The 19597-nt window shown below is 42.5% G+C and overlaps 1 protein-coding gene across 4 annotated transcripts in view; it reads right to left on the bottom strand.

The window, feature by feature from the left end:
* Positions 1-1332: 1332 nt before the first annotated feature.
* Positions 1333-19597, bottom strand: part of KCNH1 (potassium voltage-gated channel subfamily H member 1) — a 177623-nt gene continuing 159358 nt past the window's right edge. For 3 of the 4 annotated variants that reach the window (XM_069009612.1, XM_069009614.1, XM_069009615.1), the window contains one exon: positions 1333-8294. In XM_069009612.1, coding sequence (XP_068865713.1) covers positions 7446-8294 — 849 coding nt within the window. In that variant the 3' untranslated portion in view covers positions 1333-7445. The remainder of the gene's footprint in view (positions 8295-19597) is intronic. The other variant, XR_011149737.1, reaches the window with a different exon arrangement.

Here is a 19597-nt window from a genome sequence, read left to right as displayed (position 1 = left end):
GCAGGAGCAAAGAAAATAATGAAGAATCAGAAAATGAGCACAACAGCCTCTAGAGACCTCAAAAAAACCCCCCAAATAAACCAAAACCCAAGCAAAAGTACATGCCTTCACTATGGTAATTTTCCCTTTTCTAGTAAGTATAAGGACACTGTATAACATCACACAAAAGAAAGTTGGATTTTCACTCTGGCCTGAGAAACAATGTGAGTGACGAGAGATCCTGTCACACCACATACGACAGTGGATACTGAAATGGTGTTAAAAATAGCTCCTCATTGTGCTCCTTGGCTGCTCTCCGTACAGTTCTGCCCCAGCTTGGCAGTCTGAAAGCTTATGCTTTATAGCTGTTCTTTTGGAGATGAGACTGACAAGCCCCTGGAGTGCATTAATACAGGTGACAGCCACATTCACCAGACCCTTGAGCAAGAGGATGGAGAATGAACCACAGAAATGGCTGCAAAGCTCACGGGGCCCAGGCTGACATCCTGAAGACTAAAACTTTGTATAAACTTCCAGCGTGGCTTGTGGCCTGCAGGAATGCCTGCTGACTGTGATCCTGTCACATAATGTCCATCCTGACCTGAAAGGATCTCCCATTCCCACGACCTCTGGTTATTGATTCCTTTGCTGAGGTAGCCAACAAAATAATATTCACTGCTGCCTGTTGCAGCAGTGTCACTGCCAAGTGACACACTGCTCGGGGGTTCCTCTGGGGGGTTTGTCTTTGTGTAAGTCCATGGTGAGGTCACTTTCTTCTGCAGCAGATGACAGGACAGCAGAAGCTTCTTTGATCTCTGGTTTCCATGAGTTTTGTAAAGTTCTCAGATACTGCAGTAGTGAACACAGTCTAAAACACAGACCAGCTACCGGCGTGTACCCTCAGGACATGGGATGATCATTTCAGACAGGTCACAGCCAGTCCTCTGGTGATTCTTTTTGCTTGGCAGATACCTGGGCTAGACTTGAGGTCCACAGCACAGGACACTGCCTGGGGTGTCAGGATATTCCCTTTACAGAGCACCTGAGTTGAGTTTATAGTAAGCCTGGAAATGTGAATCCCTTTGCACTGATACACAGTAGAAAAGAATCTGAAAAAACAACCTGAATCATTTACAATCAGGGCAATAATATCCCACTGCTCCACTGATAACACTTGAGATACAAACCAACAGCAACAAAACTGCTAGCCAGAAGTTCCAGAGGGTAATTTAAAACCACCTTGTTGATCTTATGAGCACATATTCAACACAGATAAAAGCACACCAAAGCAACTGTAATGTATAAAATAGTTTATTACTATAATAAATAAAATTAAACTTTTTTTTTTTTACAAATATTATTTGTGCTTGTTTAAAAATGTTGACTAGGGATATCATTAATGGAGGTGGCTGCATTTGTATCTAAAACATTCCCAGACAGTGCGTATACATACATACATACACACACTGTCTATCTACTGGCAGCTGCTTTGCTGACCACAAAAATAGTATCTACTCATTCTCTGTTTCTAGTCATGCTTCATTGAACAAAGTGACAAATGCAAAGAAAAAGAACTGAGAGTATTTGGTGGATTTCTGAAAGGATAAAAATGAGTGAAGTACATTGAAAAGCGCCAAAGCAACTGCATTAACTGCATATCAATCAAGTGTCCATGCAGTGGTGGCTAAATATTGAAACGCAGACAGGTCTCCAACAGATGTACAAATATTGATTGTATGTAGGTACAATAATATAACACATTCATTAGAAAACTCGGTATTTCTTTATATAGCAGTTCATCCTGATACAAGATTATTGAACTTCTTTCATCTACAGCTAAAATGATTCTTTTTCTATGTTAGTGGTCACAGATTTAGTGGGAAGAAGAAAAAAACCCATGAGCCTTTCAGAACAGTTAGTGAAAACCCCAAACTGTTTTGCTAATATTAGGCATTGGATCCGGTTACAGAGATGTTCTGGGATTACACATCAAATATGTTTACACAACACTCAACAATCAGCTTGAAACAAATTACAGTTGCAGGTAATTCACATTAGCTTTGTCGATCTGTAAAAAAAAAGTCTCTGAAACAAACACTTTTGCAATATGATGGGCTGGCTCCCTGATATACAAAAGTGCTCAGACAATAGTTATGTCTCTTTGTTTTATGAGGGGAGAGGGCAATTGGAATAATTCATTATCCTAATAAGAAGGCAATAAGTGGAGAAAGACATGTGATTACCAGCAAGTGATTTCCATTAGATTTAGAAAGCTAATCAAAGTGCTTCATCTTTAGGCAACACTGTAAATACTACAGAACATTAAGAAGGAAGAAGAATGGAATCACATTTTGAATTATATCACTTATGAAAGGGTCTTAAGGCTAAATGCTGGATATATCTTATTGCAAAAAAAGCTTTATTTTTATTTAATTGAATCAATGCTTCCCACAACAATGTGGTCAAAATGATGTCAGATTGGAGGATACAGTATCCTACTGTGCCTCACCTCAAATTTCTGGAGCTTCCCCTGCATGGGACTCTCTCTAAAAGGTTTGTCTTGATGTATCATAAGTGTGGCTAAAACACAGACTTTGTTATTGCCAATACACACGCAGGAAACTATGTGGAAATGAAAAATTCAGAAGATGCTTTTACCACCTAACACCAGGACAAGAAAGCAGAGGTGCAGCAACCACGTGTTATGCTGCCCATGAAGAGAAGGATAGGCTCAGCACCTTTGAGACAACCCCTGGTACCAGAAAAAAATAAATCCATCTATTCCACCATCTCTCTTGCAGAAAAAGCCATGAGAAACACTACCAGGGCAGCTTGGCTTCAGAGATACTGTGAGCAACAAACACCAGCTTATGAGTCTTATCCCCACTGACTAGGATACAGCATCTTTCCACTTTCACATGGATTTCTCTTTCCTGACTATCATGACCCTCACCAGATCTTCTTGCAGTCACACTATTTACCAGACTCACAGTATGAAGTTGAGGCCAGCTAGAAAAATCCAAAATCATGGCCTTATACATTCAACAGATAACAAACAAGACGCTAACAGGACACTCAGTGGATGTCTACTGGGAAGATTTAAGCTCCCTTCTTGGACTGGAATCAATGAGGAATGTGCTTTTACTTAACAGAAATGCAATCCATAGACTTATCTATACATAGATATTATATATATATGTGTGTGTATGTACACGCATCTGCACAAGCGTAATCATACACATTGTTTATATAGTAAAGACAAATTATGTAGTAATTTTTTTTTCACAGATTGGTTAAGAGTGATTGAAAATATATCACCAGATAGTCACAGTAAGTATCTTGTTCAGTTCATTAAAGGGAAGTACTGTAGAAACAGAACATCTCCTTCGAAGCTGTTAAACAGGGTGTTCGCTGGGATTCAGGGCAGAACTGTGGAAGAGATTTAAAGGAAGAATGGTGTTTTCAAAAGTATACTTGTAAAACCAGACAGAAGTAAATGTATCTGAGCAAGGCAGGGGTGAGGGCTGGGGTTTGCTTTTTTAAATCCTTTTTTACGTGCTGCATATTTGTATTCTTTCTAACAATTTAAGCATGGACTTTCAGAAGTTCCCATTTGACCAAATCATAATTACAGGCTCCTTCTCTCAAATACCTTCTTTTGACTGAAATTTAATTACACCATATAACCAAAATGGAACACATAATCTCTTTTAGAATGATGCAGGTCATTTAGCAGGTTGTTAAATGGCAGAAGCACTATGCCAGAACACAGTTAAAACTCAGGTGTTGGGTTTTGTTTGGTTTTTTTCTTTATATTATGTACAAGCATTTGCTTGTGAAGGGGCAGAGTCTTATTTTCAGAGATCCTTCATTTCTAAGCTGGAAAATAATTTAAGCGAAAAGGCTTAACCAACATGTAGAGAGGAACAAGAGAAAAAGGAAAAGCTGACAAATAAAATCAAAGAACAAGTAACAGTTTTGGTGGGTCCACATGCCATCCAGCCATAGGCATCTGTCTAAGTGTAAGGCTCAGGGGAGAAAGATAGATTTGTAACACAGGGGCTTTCAGCCACTCCTTAAAGAAAAAGTGCTGCATCAGCAGAGCCTGGGCACCAAAGCACAGGTCCAGATTAGTCCAGGGTTCAAAGGAGGGGGCATGGATTTGTTCATTTTTTAACCATTCCGTAGTCCAGGGAATCCAAACACCAAAGCTCATCCCTAGGTGGTATTTTTTTTCAAATTCTCTTACAACAAGTACAGGTTGCTGAGGGATGATGCACTCTCCTACAACCAGTTTTAGTGCCTGACAGTTCATAAAAATGGGCCTCACCTCAGTTACAGCTGTACAGGTCTGAGTGACACTGACTGCTGTCAGGGCTCATCTGGAGCACCACCCTGAAGGTGTCATTTTAAGGAGCAGAGTTTCTCTGCCATTTCATGACCGTAACAAAATTAAATTTGGCCATAATCTTAAATTTTAAGTGGAATTCAGCAGTGTGTTACAATCTTTGAAGGCTTTACAAATAATAAATGCCTTTATAGGCCATTGTAAGAGCCTGAAAAAAAGCCTTCGAAAAGGACTGGGTGCTGCACACCAGCAGGGTGGGGAGGAGTTTGGTATCATTCTGAGCATCAAGCTACACAAGGAGCATCCCCAGAAAATGGGGACTTGTCTGCCTTTGTTCACAGGCCTGGGTTATTACTACAATAAGGGGGCTTCTAGGGCTGGTCCTGCTGGAATTCCAGGCTGGGCAATCAGCAACAACAGAGTAACCTTTAACATATCCCTGAGGGCACACAAAAATATCACTGAGAAACATCAGTTCAGTATCAGCAACAAAGGGACAGGTAACCTGCAACTGCACATTTAATTGTAGGTCTGCACTGCAATTCTGGAGACACTAGGCACATACTTGGGAGGTTGTAAACACTTCCTCCCTTGTCCCCCTGGGCTCATAAGATCATGTCCATGCTTATTCAACTGCAGGTAAATGAGTGACACTTTCACAAAGGACTTGCTAAGACTTTCAGCCTTTCAAAAATTTTATGAAGGAAAGTGTTGTGAACATCATGCTGGTGAGGAATTTGCCTGGATCAGAAAACTGACTCCAAGGTAGTCTCTAAAAACTTGCTGGAACTTTTGGAAATCAATTACAAATCCTTGTGTATCAGTACACCTGGGGTTTACTTTGGTGGTAGTTACTGTCTAAGAAGACTAGAAAGAAAAAAAATCATGACAGAGTTTCTCACAGGAACTGTGGATGGATTGGTTTCTGTGGCAGCCATGCTGTTGCAGGTAGCTGCTGCCACTTACAGTGATTAAAGCACCAAACACAAACAGCGTGGCTTTGGTCAGAGAGAGCCTTCCTCAGCACTGCAGGTCTGCAGTGAGCAACTAGAAAAGACACCAGGTACCACTGGAAAAACCTAAACATGGAACCAGAAATAAGTTAAGGAAGTGGCTTCTTGTTTTCAGACTAACCCACCTCCCTGCTTGCCTTTTCTTGTGGGAGGGAAGAAGGTGACCTACAGATTTGAACCTGAGAGTTGCTTCTCAGGAGTATTTCAATCCTTGGCTATGAATTCACCTCCCTCTGGGCACCTCCATACCAAACCAAGGAGTAAGACAATGAAAGCCAATCCTAAAACACCTGCCTCTGGACTTGGAAGTGGTGGTACTGGGCTTGGAATATTGTTATTTTGGTGAGCAAGGGCAGTTACTGCAGGAACAGGTACAAACAAACACACTGCTGTCAGGACTGAGCTGGGAGCTTTGCACAGCATGGCCTCGCCACTGTGCCACTCATCAGGGCACCTCCCACCTCCCTGGGGATGTCTGACACAGTTCTGCATTGCACTGTGCGAGCATCAGGCCAGCAGAAATCCTTAATACTGATCATGTTCCTTGCCTCTTCCGTACTAAACATGAACAAAAATCTTCCCCCAAAAAATGCTGTGTTCCTTTGTAAATGACTCAGTACCAAGGAAAAAGAATGAGACTTAACACATACAGTGTTAAGACCTATTGCCATTAAAAATGAAAACCCCTTGGAGTGTGTACCATACTTCTGAGCTCTAAGCTACTGTTAAGCAGTGAACATACCAGATCAGTGGAGTGAATAAATTGTGAATATACACTTATATCCCAAGGTGAGAACCCAAGTCTGTGCTACCCTATATGAAAAATGAAGAGTAGTTTTGGTAAAGTGCTTCAATCTTCCTCTGAAAAAAGTTATGAAAATATAAGTTTTGGAAACATCTCCTTCTTTAAGAAGCAGATCTCTTTGTTTCCTTGCTACAATAGCACTTGCATACAGTAAGCACTGTATTTCTACCTCTACTATCCATTTGCTTCCAAGCTAGATTAGATCAGGAACAATACATCTGGATGTAGAGGAAAATGCCACAATCTAAAATTGTTAAAAATTCTGTGAAAGCCTTTGGCTACAATGAACTTTATCAAAACAGAAACTTCTGAATAATAATTTAACAAGAATTAAAAGAGCAGATTCATAGCAGAACAGGAGATAAATGCCACAGTATATTTTCATTGGGAAGCAAATCTGCAGGACCTGTTAGTGATGTTCCAAATATGTTGTGCCATGGGCTGCTCTCAGATACACTGCACACCCCAACCTCTGGCCTCCAGCAGCTGGAGTTGAAAGCAGAAGTATCAAATGTTGAAAGGCATCTGAGACAGAAGTTAAGTTTTTGAAAAAACATTAAAAGTTTTGAAAAAACATGTCCTTGATTCAGTGAATGACAGTGTGGAAGATCCCACTTATTAACAGATCTGGAATACTGTGTCTATTTTTGAAGATGTTGCTAAATGTAATTGTTTTAGCAATATGTCAGTTTGAAATTAAAAAGTACAATTTTTTTCATCTTACTAGCCCTTCGTTGACTGCCCAAAAGAAACTTCAGCACACAATGAAATACGTCTCCTACTGCTCTTTGCATTATTACAGATACATGAAAATATACTGTGACATCCAACATGCTGTAGAGGTGACTGAGACAGTGACAGCAGCAACAAAACAAAAAAAAACAACCCACCAAACACTGAAAATATAAGCACCCTGGCAAGTGCTTATTCATATAGGCATAACCCGAGCTAAGGACATAAGGCATGCTCCAAAAACCTCAGAGGTCACCTGGGGCTCACAGGGACGGCTGCTGCTGTCAGAATTCTTATTCCAACATCCCGAGAGAGGAGGGGGTGGGGGGGGAATGAGGACAAAGGGAGAAAAGAAAAATTTTAGAAACTGTACCCTTGCTGTCAAAAAGGCTTCAAAGTCAGCTGCCATCTTGACATGAGGTTGCAATTTCTGTTACCATACCTTTTTAGACAGAGGGAACATGCTTAGTGAACGGGTCCCTCACTCGTTTTCAAGAAAGATTAAATGTAAAGTGTTAGGGGGCTGTTTCTTTGTTGGTTGGTTTGTTTGTTTTTAAAAAGAAACGCCTCAGCTAGCTCCAAACACATCTTTTTCTGATTCTGGAGACTGGGGCCTTGATATTTCAAACAACTCCTGTGGAGACTGGGAGCTTCTTCTTGAGGTTAATATCCTAAGTATCTCAGCAAGCTGATTTTCTATATTGGTCATTTTTGTGTTTAAAGCCTTGATGTCCTCTTTCAACTCATGTTTCACTTCTAGCATGGTGGCCTGAAGAGTCTGTTCTGGGATGGGATAAAAGGAATGCTTGACCTCGGTGAGGACCGGGCTGTGGTCCTGCGGGCTTCTCGTCTCCCCAGCGTTATCCAAGCGCAAGTCACTTTTTGTAATGCCACTGTCACAAGAGTCTGTCTTCTTCAGGGTAGCTTCTCCCGAAGCTTTAGTTCTCTCAGGTAAAGTCTCCATGGACTCTGCTTTAGAGACCTTGTTCCAGTCTTCACCTTTCCCACAGGCTTCCTTGAACTTGGCCCAGCCTTTCCGGCGGGGGTAGTCCCCCGCTGCCTTACACGCTGCGTGGTCCGATGGCGGGGCCTGCAGCTTGGCCTGGTCGGAGGCCCCGGAGGTGGAGGCGGGCTGGTACGACACGGGGGTCGCCGGGCTCTCCCGAACGGTCACAACGCTGGCCTTGACCACTGCGCGAGCACAGGATTGCTCCCCGACAGCATTGCCCTTTTCCACATCCAGGTCATCCGGATCTCGGCCCCTCTCTGCTGCAAGCCGCGCTTCCTTCTGCTGCCTGAACCTCTGGAACAGCCGCCGCACTGGGTGGTCTGGGGGTAAGATCAGAGGTGCTTCGTTCTTCCTCTTCATTCTCTCCTCTTCTTCCCGCTTGACGTCGCTGATTTTCCGGAACACGATCTACAGGGGGAAAGAGATTTCACTCTGTGATTAACAGCACATTTGTTAAGGGGGGAAAGTTGGAGAAAGAATTATTTGAAAGAATCTATTTTAACTGAGAAGGTCAAAACCTCTGCACATTTATAACAACATTTTCAAATTCTTATGTTGTGTGGAACATGGCTTATTTCATTATTTAAGAGCAGACACCATCTGTCTTATAACACCAGAAAGAAAAAAAAAAACAGAAGAAAAATACTTCTCCAGCTCTGACAGGTCAGCAAAGCAGTGCCATTGTAAATGTAATGATCCCAGGAAGACACTTGTTCTATTTTGTATTAAAAGTGACTTCTTGTATTTGTTTTCCTGACTCTGTGGTTTAGCACCAAGTTTCTAATGTTTCAAAGCCATTCCTATCAGTCTCATCTCAGAGCTCATTCACTGCAAGTGATCTGATATTATTTTACTGCAGCTTGGCCACTCGTGGTGCCAGTACAGCAGAGACTACTCTGGGCTCTTTGACAGCAGTTTGGAAAGTGCTTCTTCCCCTCCCTTCCTCCCACATATTCTTCTAGAAGCAACGTGCAGTTTAAGGATGCAAAGGTTGAGTCACTCCCAAAGCCAGGGGCACAAGGACGATGGGACATGGGCTTGGAAAGACATGGGGAAGCTGCTCATGGCTTGATTACCTCAGAAGCTTGTAGAGCTGCATGTCTTGGTTTATCTCTTTATTTCTATGCAAAAGAGAACATCTTTGCACAAAGAAACATTAATTTTCCATCTACCCTCCTAATTATATCTTCCTGAGCCTCTAGGCTAAGTGATCTCTAGGAGCAGTCTGAGGATCCCACAGTACTGATAAAAACCTCAGTGTCCCAACCTGTAGCCAGCCAATGTTTCTTCCTTGTATGTGATGGAAACACATTCTCTTCAAAAAATCTGTGTATTTTACATTAGCATTGGTACTTCCAGGCAAACCCAAAAATTCCAGTCTGGCACTAAAGGAGAACCAGTAAGTAGTCTTGTTTGAAAATGACAGGTTCCCAAAGCCAAAGTTTGCAATACAGAGGGTAAAAGATGCAGCCCCCAGCTTCTACTGAACACTGATACCTAATCCCTTTAGCTACTTTTGGGAAAATCCACTCAAAGACCTTACACTTCAATGCAAATATAACTTTCAGTTTCAAATCATTATTAGGAAATGTGTAAATAAACCCATCCCTCTGTTGCAGACAAATTTAAACTAAAATTAATAAGCACTTCTTCACTGGCACACCCAAAATGAATGTTTCTCCAGACTCCAGTGCTTCTTGACAGTTTTGTCATTGTGGAGCAGGGAAAAAATACATCTTAACAGTGTGTCTTTGGAAGGAAGAAGTTGTCAGACTTGGCAGCATTTCCTAAATACAAAAGAATAAAATTAGCAGGAAGGATATTTTATTTCCAAGCTGCAATTAGGAAACTAAATATGAGATAAGAATAAGAAAACAGGGTACTTGACAGTCCTTTTTTTCTTCCCTCCAGGAAACTCACTCTGCAGTGAGCTCAGTAGAAAGTGGACAAAACAGTGTAATCCTTAGAAGTGAAAGAACAGCACTCACAGGGAAGGGAATGCAGCGCAATCCTGCAGGCTAATGGCTTCCCCCACACTGGCAGTTTCCCACTTTACCTGAGGGATGAGTGTCAGCCCAGCATTGGGGCAACTGCCCTGCTTGCTCTGCTGGAGCTGAGTGATGCCAAGCAGGGTCTCAGGGGGTCACTCCAGCAGCATCCCGAGGCTGGTTCTGGGGGCACAAAGCCCTAGCAAACCAAGGCAGTTACAAGCCAGGTCATATTGTCCCTGCAAAATGTTGTGCCCCAAGCCTTCTCTCTCTTGAAGTTTACATGTTTGTATGTGGACATCCACATCTGTGCCAGATGCAGCTAACAGGGCTCACTTTGTACATGAGCATGTTGTCTTGGTCTGACTCATGGATCAGGACTTCCCTTAAATGCTCAGAAGGGATGACTGGCTGGTGCAGCGGTCACCCTCTCAGGGGTCATCAGGGAAGGCTTTTCAGACCCAGAGGCCGGGATACTTCATAGAGTCCATGTCTGGGCCAACCCCTGCTCCACACAGCCCAATCAGCACTTGTCTGGAAAGCAATGGAGAACCTCTCACTATTTAATGACTGTTTTTTACAACATAAATGGATAAGTTGTGTGACAGAAGCTGCCTCTGCTACAGCACCATGCAGGAGAGAGAGAAATGAGCAAGTCTCAAGCAATCAATCCCATATTAAGAGCCTGGCCCAACCCGTATTAGCCCTAGCCATTGCACCTCAGGCAGCTGGTAGCATGAATCCCATGCTGGAGGACACAATAAACCTACCAGCAAATGCAGAAAGGTGAGCGCTGATGGACAAGCTGCTGGCAGCCCTTATCCACTCGCAGCCTCCACTGCTCTCCATGCCACTGCCAAGGTGAGCCCTCCCTGTGGATGCCAGGCACGTGGCCATGGAGGAGCTGCCATCAGCCTTCCCACTGTGTGGGATCAGCCTGAGGGCCCTGAACACACCTTTACTGCTTTGCCTTCGGGAGATCCGACTGCAGCAGGAACAGGAATGTATGTGGAGGGAGCTGTACATCAATACTGCCTTTGCCATGGACAACTGCTACCACGCTAACAAGACTCCTAATTTCCATCTTCCACGAGGCCTTACACCAGCTCCAAGGGAAGTACCCCGCGGCAGCAGCCACTGCATGAACGCAGAAATGCAACCCCCGGGTCCCCCACGCTGCTTGACATCTTCTGCAAATACGCATTTACGTGACAAGCTGTGCCCATGCAGTGCAAGTCAAACCTATGCACATTTGCCAGGGGACATCACCTCCAGCTCTTGGGCTGGCTCCTTTTAACTAACTCCTGAGACGTTGGAGAAACAGCTGTCAGAGAGCAACTCCTCTTTGGGAAGCTCAGGCAAGGCTGTCACTTGTCTCCTTTTTTGCAAGTTCCCCAATGCCATATTTTCTCCAGACAGCTCCATATTTATGTATTAAGCAAAAATGTTACAGCTATGCAAACTTCAGCAGTAATTGAAAATACTTTAATTATCTCCATTTTGGATTTTTTCTGCCTTTTTAAAAGATTTAATGCAAGTCCTTAAAAATACAAATAACTTTAAAATGGACTCTTCTTACAAATGCTGAGGAAAACACAGTTTTTAAGTGGTTAAACATCCGCAGCAGCAGCCAAGTTATTCAGAAAATCTGGTTGTTATGCCAATGGATATACACCTGCTCCCACAAGCAGTAAGAAGGAAAAGAAAATAGATTTCATTTGTTGTAAGGAAGAGAAGTCTGGACCTACATAGATATTTTTGTGTGGAATTTTTGTGTGGCTACAAATATGGACCTTAATCAAAGTTAAAACCCAAAATATTGTGGCAAAGAGCCCAAGACAAGACTTTTGGAACAGTCCTTCTTTATCTCTTTCTCCAAGCACTCATGTCTGTCTGGTAAGAGACAGTCCTTTGTACCCTCAAAATCTCCTAGCCTGTGTATCATACACTGCTTAAACACAGGGGACTTCACAAATTATGCAGTTCTCCACAACATTGCACTCTTCAAGACCTAAGCACACAGAAAAAACCTAGTGGGAGCATTTTAACAGTGTGTCAAGACCAAAAGACGGATAAAGAACCTGAATTGAGATGAAATAACATGAAATTTAAACACCAGGCCTAAAGCTGCATATTTCACACATCCCATCTCAAATCTCATCTCATAATTCTGTTTGTGTTAAAAAGGTGCTGAATCTTGTACCTCAACAGGGAAGCTGCCCAAGCTGCCAGAAATTGGATTATTGTGGAGGTATCAGCCTAGATTTGCCAAAAACTTGGAAAATAGCCCTGTTAGGCACAGATCGTTGCAATTGTACAAACATTTAACCAAGCCATGCAGTTACGATGACTCGATAACAGTTTTATTTTTTGGAAAATGCAGTCAGAGACAAATGGAGAAATGTGCTGATATGTTCCTGGTGCATTCCTGCTCCCCTGTGTCCCCACAGCAGCACTCTCTCTGTGACTGCCTTCCTGCCTGTGCATGAGTCCTGTCCAAGAAAGAAGGACAGGGTTACACCATGCATTTGTCCCTTTCCTTGGTATTATCTAGTTGTGAAGTCTTAAATTATTCTGGGTAAAGAGTCTGCCTCTTTTGAATCATCATAGAATTTCCAAGCTTTATTTCTAGAATCAATGTTTTTGTAGATTAAGGTCAAAGTATTAAAACAATGCCGTGGACATAAATGAATACTTGGTTGTCAAATGTGGAGTGCCCAGCAACTGTTACAAGGACCTTACTGTGCTCTGCACTGAAACCCAAGCATCATTTAAATAACAGAGCATGGACTTTATTTGTGAATATGACTTTCATAATTTCTTTCTGATAAGACCAGAAGAACAGATGGCAATGTGATCCCCAGCATAAGGCAGCCATAGGATTGCTCTGAAGGGGCATTCCCTGGGAGGAATCTTGTTGCCACTAGATTGCATCTTTTAGAAAAACACCCAGTTTGATGGCAATGAAGAATCCATCATCACATCTTGATGAAAGATTGCTTCAATTTTTGATTCAAGGCTAAGTTTCATGGAATAACAGAACCATAGAATGGTTTGGAAGGGACCCTAAAGATCATCTAGTTCCAACCCCTCTGCCATGGGCAGGGACACCTTCCACTAGACCAGGTTGCTCAGAGCTCCATCCAATCTGGCCTTGAATGCTTCCAGGAATGGGGCATCCACAACTTGTTTGGGCAACCTGTTCCAGTGCCTCAGCACCCTCAGAGTAAAGAATTTCTTCCCAATATCTAATCTACACTTGCTCTCTTTCAGTTTGAAGCCATTCTCCCTTGTCCTGTCACTGCATGCTCTTGTAAAAAGTCCCTCTCTATCATTCTTGTAGGGTCCCTTCAGGTACTGGAAGGCTGAAGGTCACCCCAAAGCCTTCTCTTCTCCAGGCTGAACAATCCCAATTCTCTCAGCCTTTCCTCACAGGAGAGAGAGGTGCTCTACTATGTCGTCCACTGTCTGCAGTTGTTCTTGTCATGAACGGTTCACTGCTGGTTGTTCACAAACCCCACCAGAATGGTGCTGCCTGCCAAGTGATGGCAAGTCATGTTCTTTGCCTCTCCTCACACTGCCAGGAAGGTGATCAACAGCAGGGCAAGGCAGGAATGATGTATTAGCAACCAGATTTTGGTCTTGCATGCCAACACTGCATGGGACAGACTTAAAGATCAGAGGATGCTACATTTAGACAAATTGTGAATATATTGAAAAGCTTACCCTGACAAATGCTGAGAGACTTGCCTGCACCTGAAGTAGAAAGGATCTTTTGGCCTTGTGCAAAAACATCCAAGGTTTTTTTCAACTCTGATTTGTAAGGACTGATCCAAGACCCACAGGAATTGATAGAAAAACGGATTCCATCATGTTTTGAATCAGACTGTCATCATGGAGTTACAATTATGAGGCTCCTAGCCACAAAGCTGCTGCTATTATTAGCTCTGCAAGCTTCCCTTCTTTCCACCTCTATAGCATGCACAAATACTGCAAGATTTGGCAGGTCTTCCTCAGCATAACAGCAAGTAGCATGGCATTTTTCGCTGGTGCTTAATAATTCTCTTTCACAGATACAGAAACATTCCCAGAGTCTGGAAGCACCAGATATCATAAACAATTAAAAGCTTAAAATTACTTCATACAGTGCTCACAGAAAATGAACTTAAGTGTGAGGAAAACAATCAAGAAAAGGCATTCATTATTACACAGTCCATCTAGGATCTGCCAAGAACTGATGAAAATATCTTCAGGCTGATGTTAGTCCGATGAAAATTGGATCCAGTCTTTCTTCCTTTTTTATTTAATTTTTTTTTGCGAAGCAAAAGGGGGGTGGGGAATGGAAAGAGACAGAAGGCTTGACAATGAAAATGCTTTTGACATTGATGTTAAAGAAACCAAAGCTGCATGTGATCAACGTAGAGTGTGATGATGAAGAATCTCTATAGCAGTGTATTAGCAGGTGTCAGGGAAAAAGGAGCCTGTGTCTTTTGCAATTATGTGGGATGGCTTGTCAGAAAGGAGGGAATCACTGGTCCTACCTTCCCATGAAATACAGGATCAAGAGAATATGCAATAATGGTGCAGATGTCATTAAGTTCTCTCTAGTTTTACTGTCTGTAACAGCAGAATTTAGTTTCTGCTTCTGAAGAAGAATGAGATTCTCTCCAGTTAAGGCCACATCCCTTCTGGACACTCCCAAATATTTCTCGTTTTGATTAATTATCTGAAAACTCAAAGCAAAAACTCAAAGATTTGGAAGGTCCTGGCAGTGGGGCTGTAAAGGAGTGCTGGTACCAGGAGTGCCTCAGGGATCCCTGAGAGGCACAAAGCCCAACAGCCAACATGTGGAGAGGCACAGCCCTTTGTGCTGTGGGGAGCCATCACCCTGCCCTTCAGACAGAGCAGTACCCACTTACTTTCCAAAAACCAGACTTCTGTGCACTTCATTAATAGACAAGTGCTTGGAAGAGACACAGCTTCATCATTTCATGAGCATCCAGGCTATCCAGATGAATAGAGGAAACAAGGGTTTCAGTCTCTACCGAACAACATCTGGGCTAAATGTTACTGTCATGAGCACTATCAGCTTCAACAGTGCTGAAGCTCTTCTCTGTGACAGCCTGCTTTGTAGCCTAATTACAAGTTCTAGAAATACCAACTCAAATATTGGTGTTTAATCGTGTCACTATTACTTATTTACAAGCTCTGCACAACTCAAGGCTCTACTCCTCTATGTCAAACTCCTCATTCTAATTCATGTTTACAGGCTGTGCTAGTGTTGAGTGAAAAGGGAAAAGCTTTTACAAAAATACTACTGAAAATAAGTCAGAATTCTGTCTAAAGCAGTTAGTGGAAATAATAAAAAAACCCTGCTGATCTGCAACAGACTCCCTAGCAGGTTTTGAGGCATTAAGAGATGTCTCCTCCCCAAAACAGACTCTAAAACACTCTCAACAGTAAACTTAGACAACTGGACAACTAAAAACTAAAAACCACACTGGTTTGGATAGACACAATTACAGCACATTAGCTCATTCAGCAACCTCCTCCACTAACATAGAAAGAATACAAGAGAAATAGGGAAAAAGAAACCATTGAAATACATACATTGCTAAAGATCTACTAGAACATCATTATTTTGAGATTAAAAGTAGCAATTACAAGCAAATACCTAATGTGCAGACAAGAGCTTCAGGGAAATTATGCCAGATCTGAGTGGTGGAACATTATACCCCCTGAGAACTACTATGTCCATCAAAATGTGAAACGCTCTGTAGGAACTTCTTGTTTCTAGTAAAAGAGGAAAAAAGAATGTTTATGAGCTTTGACAGCCAAGTGTCAGCAGTTTCCAGCAGCAACTCCTATAAAATACTATTTTCATGTTTGTTTGGGGGCTTTTTTTTCAGGTTTTTTTCTTTTCATTTTCAGCACATGGGTTGCTTTTCTAGCTGTGGGCAGACATCAGACACACTAACAGTTCATGTGGTGTCATGTTTTATTCCAGATCAACATACTACCTGCATTCTTGGGCAGAAAACACTGCCTCAAAAACTGCTTTAAGGAGAGCCCAAGGCACAGCAGGAACTTACCTCTCTGTCACCTAAATTACAACTATACAAAACGTCATATCATCTGTACAACGTGCCTTCTCAGGACTCAGAGTCTGTTTCTCCAAGCTCCCTGTGGCTTGCTGCCATTTACTGTTTCCTGGAAGAAACCAGGCAATTTGTGAGAGTCAAGGATTTGGGATTTTTTTTCCCCTCCTCTAACTCAGACACAATTTCACTTGAGATCTGAAATGGATGCAGAGGTTGTAGAGCTGAGAAAAGCAATGATGTGTTGAGGGAATAGTTAAGTTGTACAGTTTGCCTTCTGTGATTCCATTTTGGACACTAGCTTGCCATTAAGACAGCTTTCTCTCTGCCAGTGTCTTCTTTTCATTCACTTGTTTTTCCTTCTGCTTTCACTTATCTGCATTCTGTCATTAGGCTTACAGTGATTGACAGGTATTTTACTTTCCAAGAGAGTAATCAAATGTATTTTCAAATGTATTCAAATTAATCAGAGCTTACCAAGAGCTTACGAGTCATTCAGCTACCTTCGAATGCCCACTCACAAACCAATCCACACAAATACAATGCTTCGTGTTCCCAATGCACAAGGTTTGTTCAGCTCTTGAAATTATAAATTGAGAATTACATTCAGATGAAAGTTCCCTGCATAAATTGCTGGAGATAACATGAACTCTCCTTTATGTGTCTCTCTCTGAGCTAACAGGCTTAAAGTTCAGCTATAATATTGAAGAAAAGCAAACTAACCTGCAGCCCTGCATGAAAAGAGAATAAATCTTCTACCAGAGTAGGTGGCCCAGTATGGCTGCACAGCCATGCACAGTCAAGCACCCAGTGCCACTCAACTCGTCTGTCCTTTCCCTGTTCAAGAGCTTGGGTAACATTATGTGAGAAGGAAACAAACTACTTATAACCGAATGAGAATCGGCAACAGAAAAATTGCATTGCTTACTATTTCCCAAAGCAGCTGTCAAACCCCTTCAGCCCTGACTAACAGCCAGGAGCTTAAAACATTGGAGGGAAGACAAGAGTTGACTGTAGTGAGGTGTTTCAGACCTTCTCATTACAAGAGCTCCTCTAAATTCGCGGTTTCTAGAAACCCTCTCTGCCAGTTTCCCACGGTTCAGTTGCAGCTGGTGATGGTAGGTGATGGCCCTGTTTCCTTATCAGTTGTCAAAACTGATAGCTGTCTCCCATCTGCTAAATCCACAGGTGAGCTAATTGGAATAGCCAAGGACTGACTGATCCCTCCAAGTAACTTCACAGAGAATCCTTTAAAGCTGAATTTCTTGATTTTCTTTCAGGTGTTTTAGTTCTGTGAAAGCAGACACTTCAGTCCCAAGGTGAATGTAGATTCAAATACAGGCAGAGGTAGGTGCTCTCTCTCTTATAAGTATATTTCATTCACACATCTCCAAGAGTTTTACAACCATTTCTCAATCCTCCCAATATGACCAGTGCCATTATTTTTATTACTTATGTAGCAGCAATGCTTAGGGTTGTATTGGGCTTTCAGTTTATATACACACAGAGCAAAATGTCATTATTCAATGAGGTGAAATGGCCTGTTTCATGGGAAGACATCACAGGCCCAGCACATATCGCAGTCTCATGTCAGCCGCACAAGTATTTATCAGGAGTTGAACTGTTACATGTGCAAGACATCCCTTCCTGATACAACTGGTGAGAGTTCACCCTTACAAGTTCCAGATAAGAGATCCTCAGTACAATTTGTCAAGTGATTTCAGACACACTTAACTTAAACATTCATTAATTTCTCCTGAAGAAAACACCAGCTCTAGAAGAGGAAAACCAGGATAATTCAGCAGGATAGCATTGTTTCTTCACAAGCAGACTGAAACCCTCGTTTTAAAAACATTTTCCATCATCTATATTCAAAGAATCACAAAGTTAGATCTGATTATTGAAAACCTCTACGTGCCTTTTACCAGGAGCAGTAGGAACCACAAACTCCAGACTCCCTGAGACCATCAAATGGGAATCTAAAAGCTGCCTTTGACCCAGCCTTCGTTTGTATCACACCTCTCCCTCTTACACAGATATGGGCAGACACACATTCGCAGTGGTTCATTCATCCCCAAACACCTTTTCAATCATAATTCAGCTGCATTTGCAACCAGTTTTGTTAAAAGATTTTGTTTAGAGAAAGCATGTGCTTGCATCTGACTCTTGGACACCACGGTCATGGTTTTGTTTACCTTTTTTTCCTGAGTAGTTGAGAGTACTCATAGACAGCAGAAGGCAAATTCCCTTTTCCCCTCTGCCAAAAGGATTTCAACGCCCCTTTCAGGAGCACGGCTCTTGTCACCACATTATGGGACAAAACCTCAGTTCAAGTTCCGATGTGCACAGAGATGCCGGGAGGGAAGCTCTCCCTCCCTTCCCTCCCTTGCCAGAGCTTTGTCCTGTGACCAGGTGACGGTGATGAGATGCCCGCCCACTGCAAGCGAGACACACGCCAGGATCGCTGAGGTTACCTCAGGGAAAGGTGTTCCAAGTCTCCCCTGAGCTTTCACTTAGGAAACACACACAGCAGGGCATCCTGCCTTCCACGCTCCAGAGACATTCAGAGCCAGTGTTCCCAACAAGACGGGCTGAAGGAAGTTCTGCTTTTAAAAGTGAGGATTGGAACTGAGGTCCCCCAGCTTCCCTCAGGCAGGTGACAGGACTGGTGCTCAGCCTGGAGACACAGGCCCTCACCAGGAGGTGGGACTCCCACATCCTGGCTCCTGCTTCAGCAAACGTCCTCACCACTGATTCAAAAGAAGAAAATCTCAGCTGGGGAGACAGTGACACCTAATCCCAGAACTCCTCCTGGATAGCAGTTTTACCATTCTCTTCATCTTCTCAAATCAGTGAGAAAAATAAACTTCCTGAACCTGAAAACTATCCCAGTTTTATTGAATAGTGCCCTCCTTCTGCTCTGCAACTCTAACCCTTCATTTCCCCAAACTAAAATGTTTCATTTCATCTTACAGACAGCTTTTCATTTAAGCTTTCTCCTCTTCTCCTATTTTTCCACTTCACTGAGACAATGCAAAACATTTAATTTCATTTCATAGGCAGGCAGGTTTGAAGAGTTCAGCTTCAGTAGCTTAAGTGAGGCAGAGCACAGAGTGTACGCTGACGTGGTTACATGCTTTTAAGTCATCAATAAAATACTGATTGTTTAACTTTCGTGCTTTGCCATCTCTACCTCTTCCAGGTTCTAATGTCACACTGGGCTAAACTTAAATACCTCAGGTGACATCTCCTTGCTTCCTCCTAAGGAGCATTGTAAAATCAGTTTTCTCCTTGATCCCCTGTTCTAAGAGACAGACGTGACACAGAGCTCGCCCTTGAGCAAACTGCTTCTCTTCTACTGGTAGTAGTGGGACATGAAGTCTTAACCTCTAAGCATCACTGAAATGTGATATATTTTAGTTTCAGAGTTGTACTAGTATCCAGGAGAAGCCACCACCAAAGTCATATCTCGGTGATGAGTGATTATGAGTGCACTGAAGCTTTGTAATCTCAGCTTAACTCCTCCTCACACTGCATCACAGGCTCTTTAGATCCCCATGTGCATTTATGCTTTATATTTACATAGCATAATCTTCTTATTTTTAAAAGAACAGAGGCAACTTTC

The sequence above is a fragment of the Aphelocoma coerulescens genome, chromosome 3 (assembly GCF_041296385.1).
Source record: "Aphelocoma coerulescens isolate FSJ_1873_10779 chromosome 3, UR_Acoe_1.0, whole genome shotgun sequence".
Classification (NCBI taxonomy): Eukaryota; Metazoa; Chordata; class Aves; order Passeriformes; family Corvidae; genus Aphelocoma; species Aphelocoma coerulescens.
Note: the sequence above shows the minus strand (reverse complement) of the source record. Positions and strands in the feature narration are given on the sequence as shown.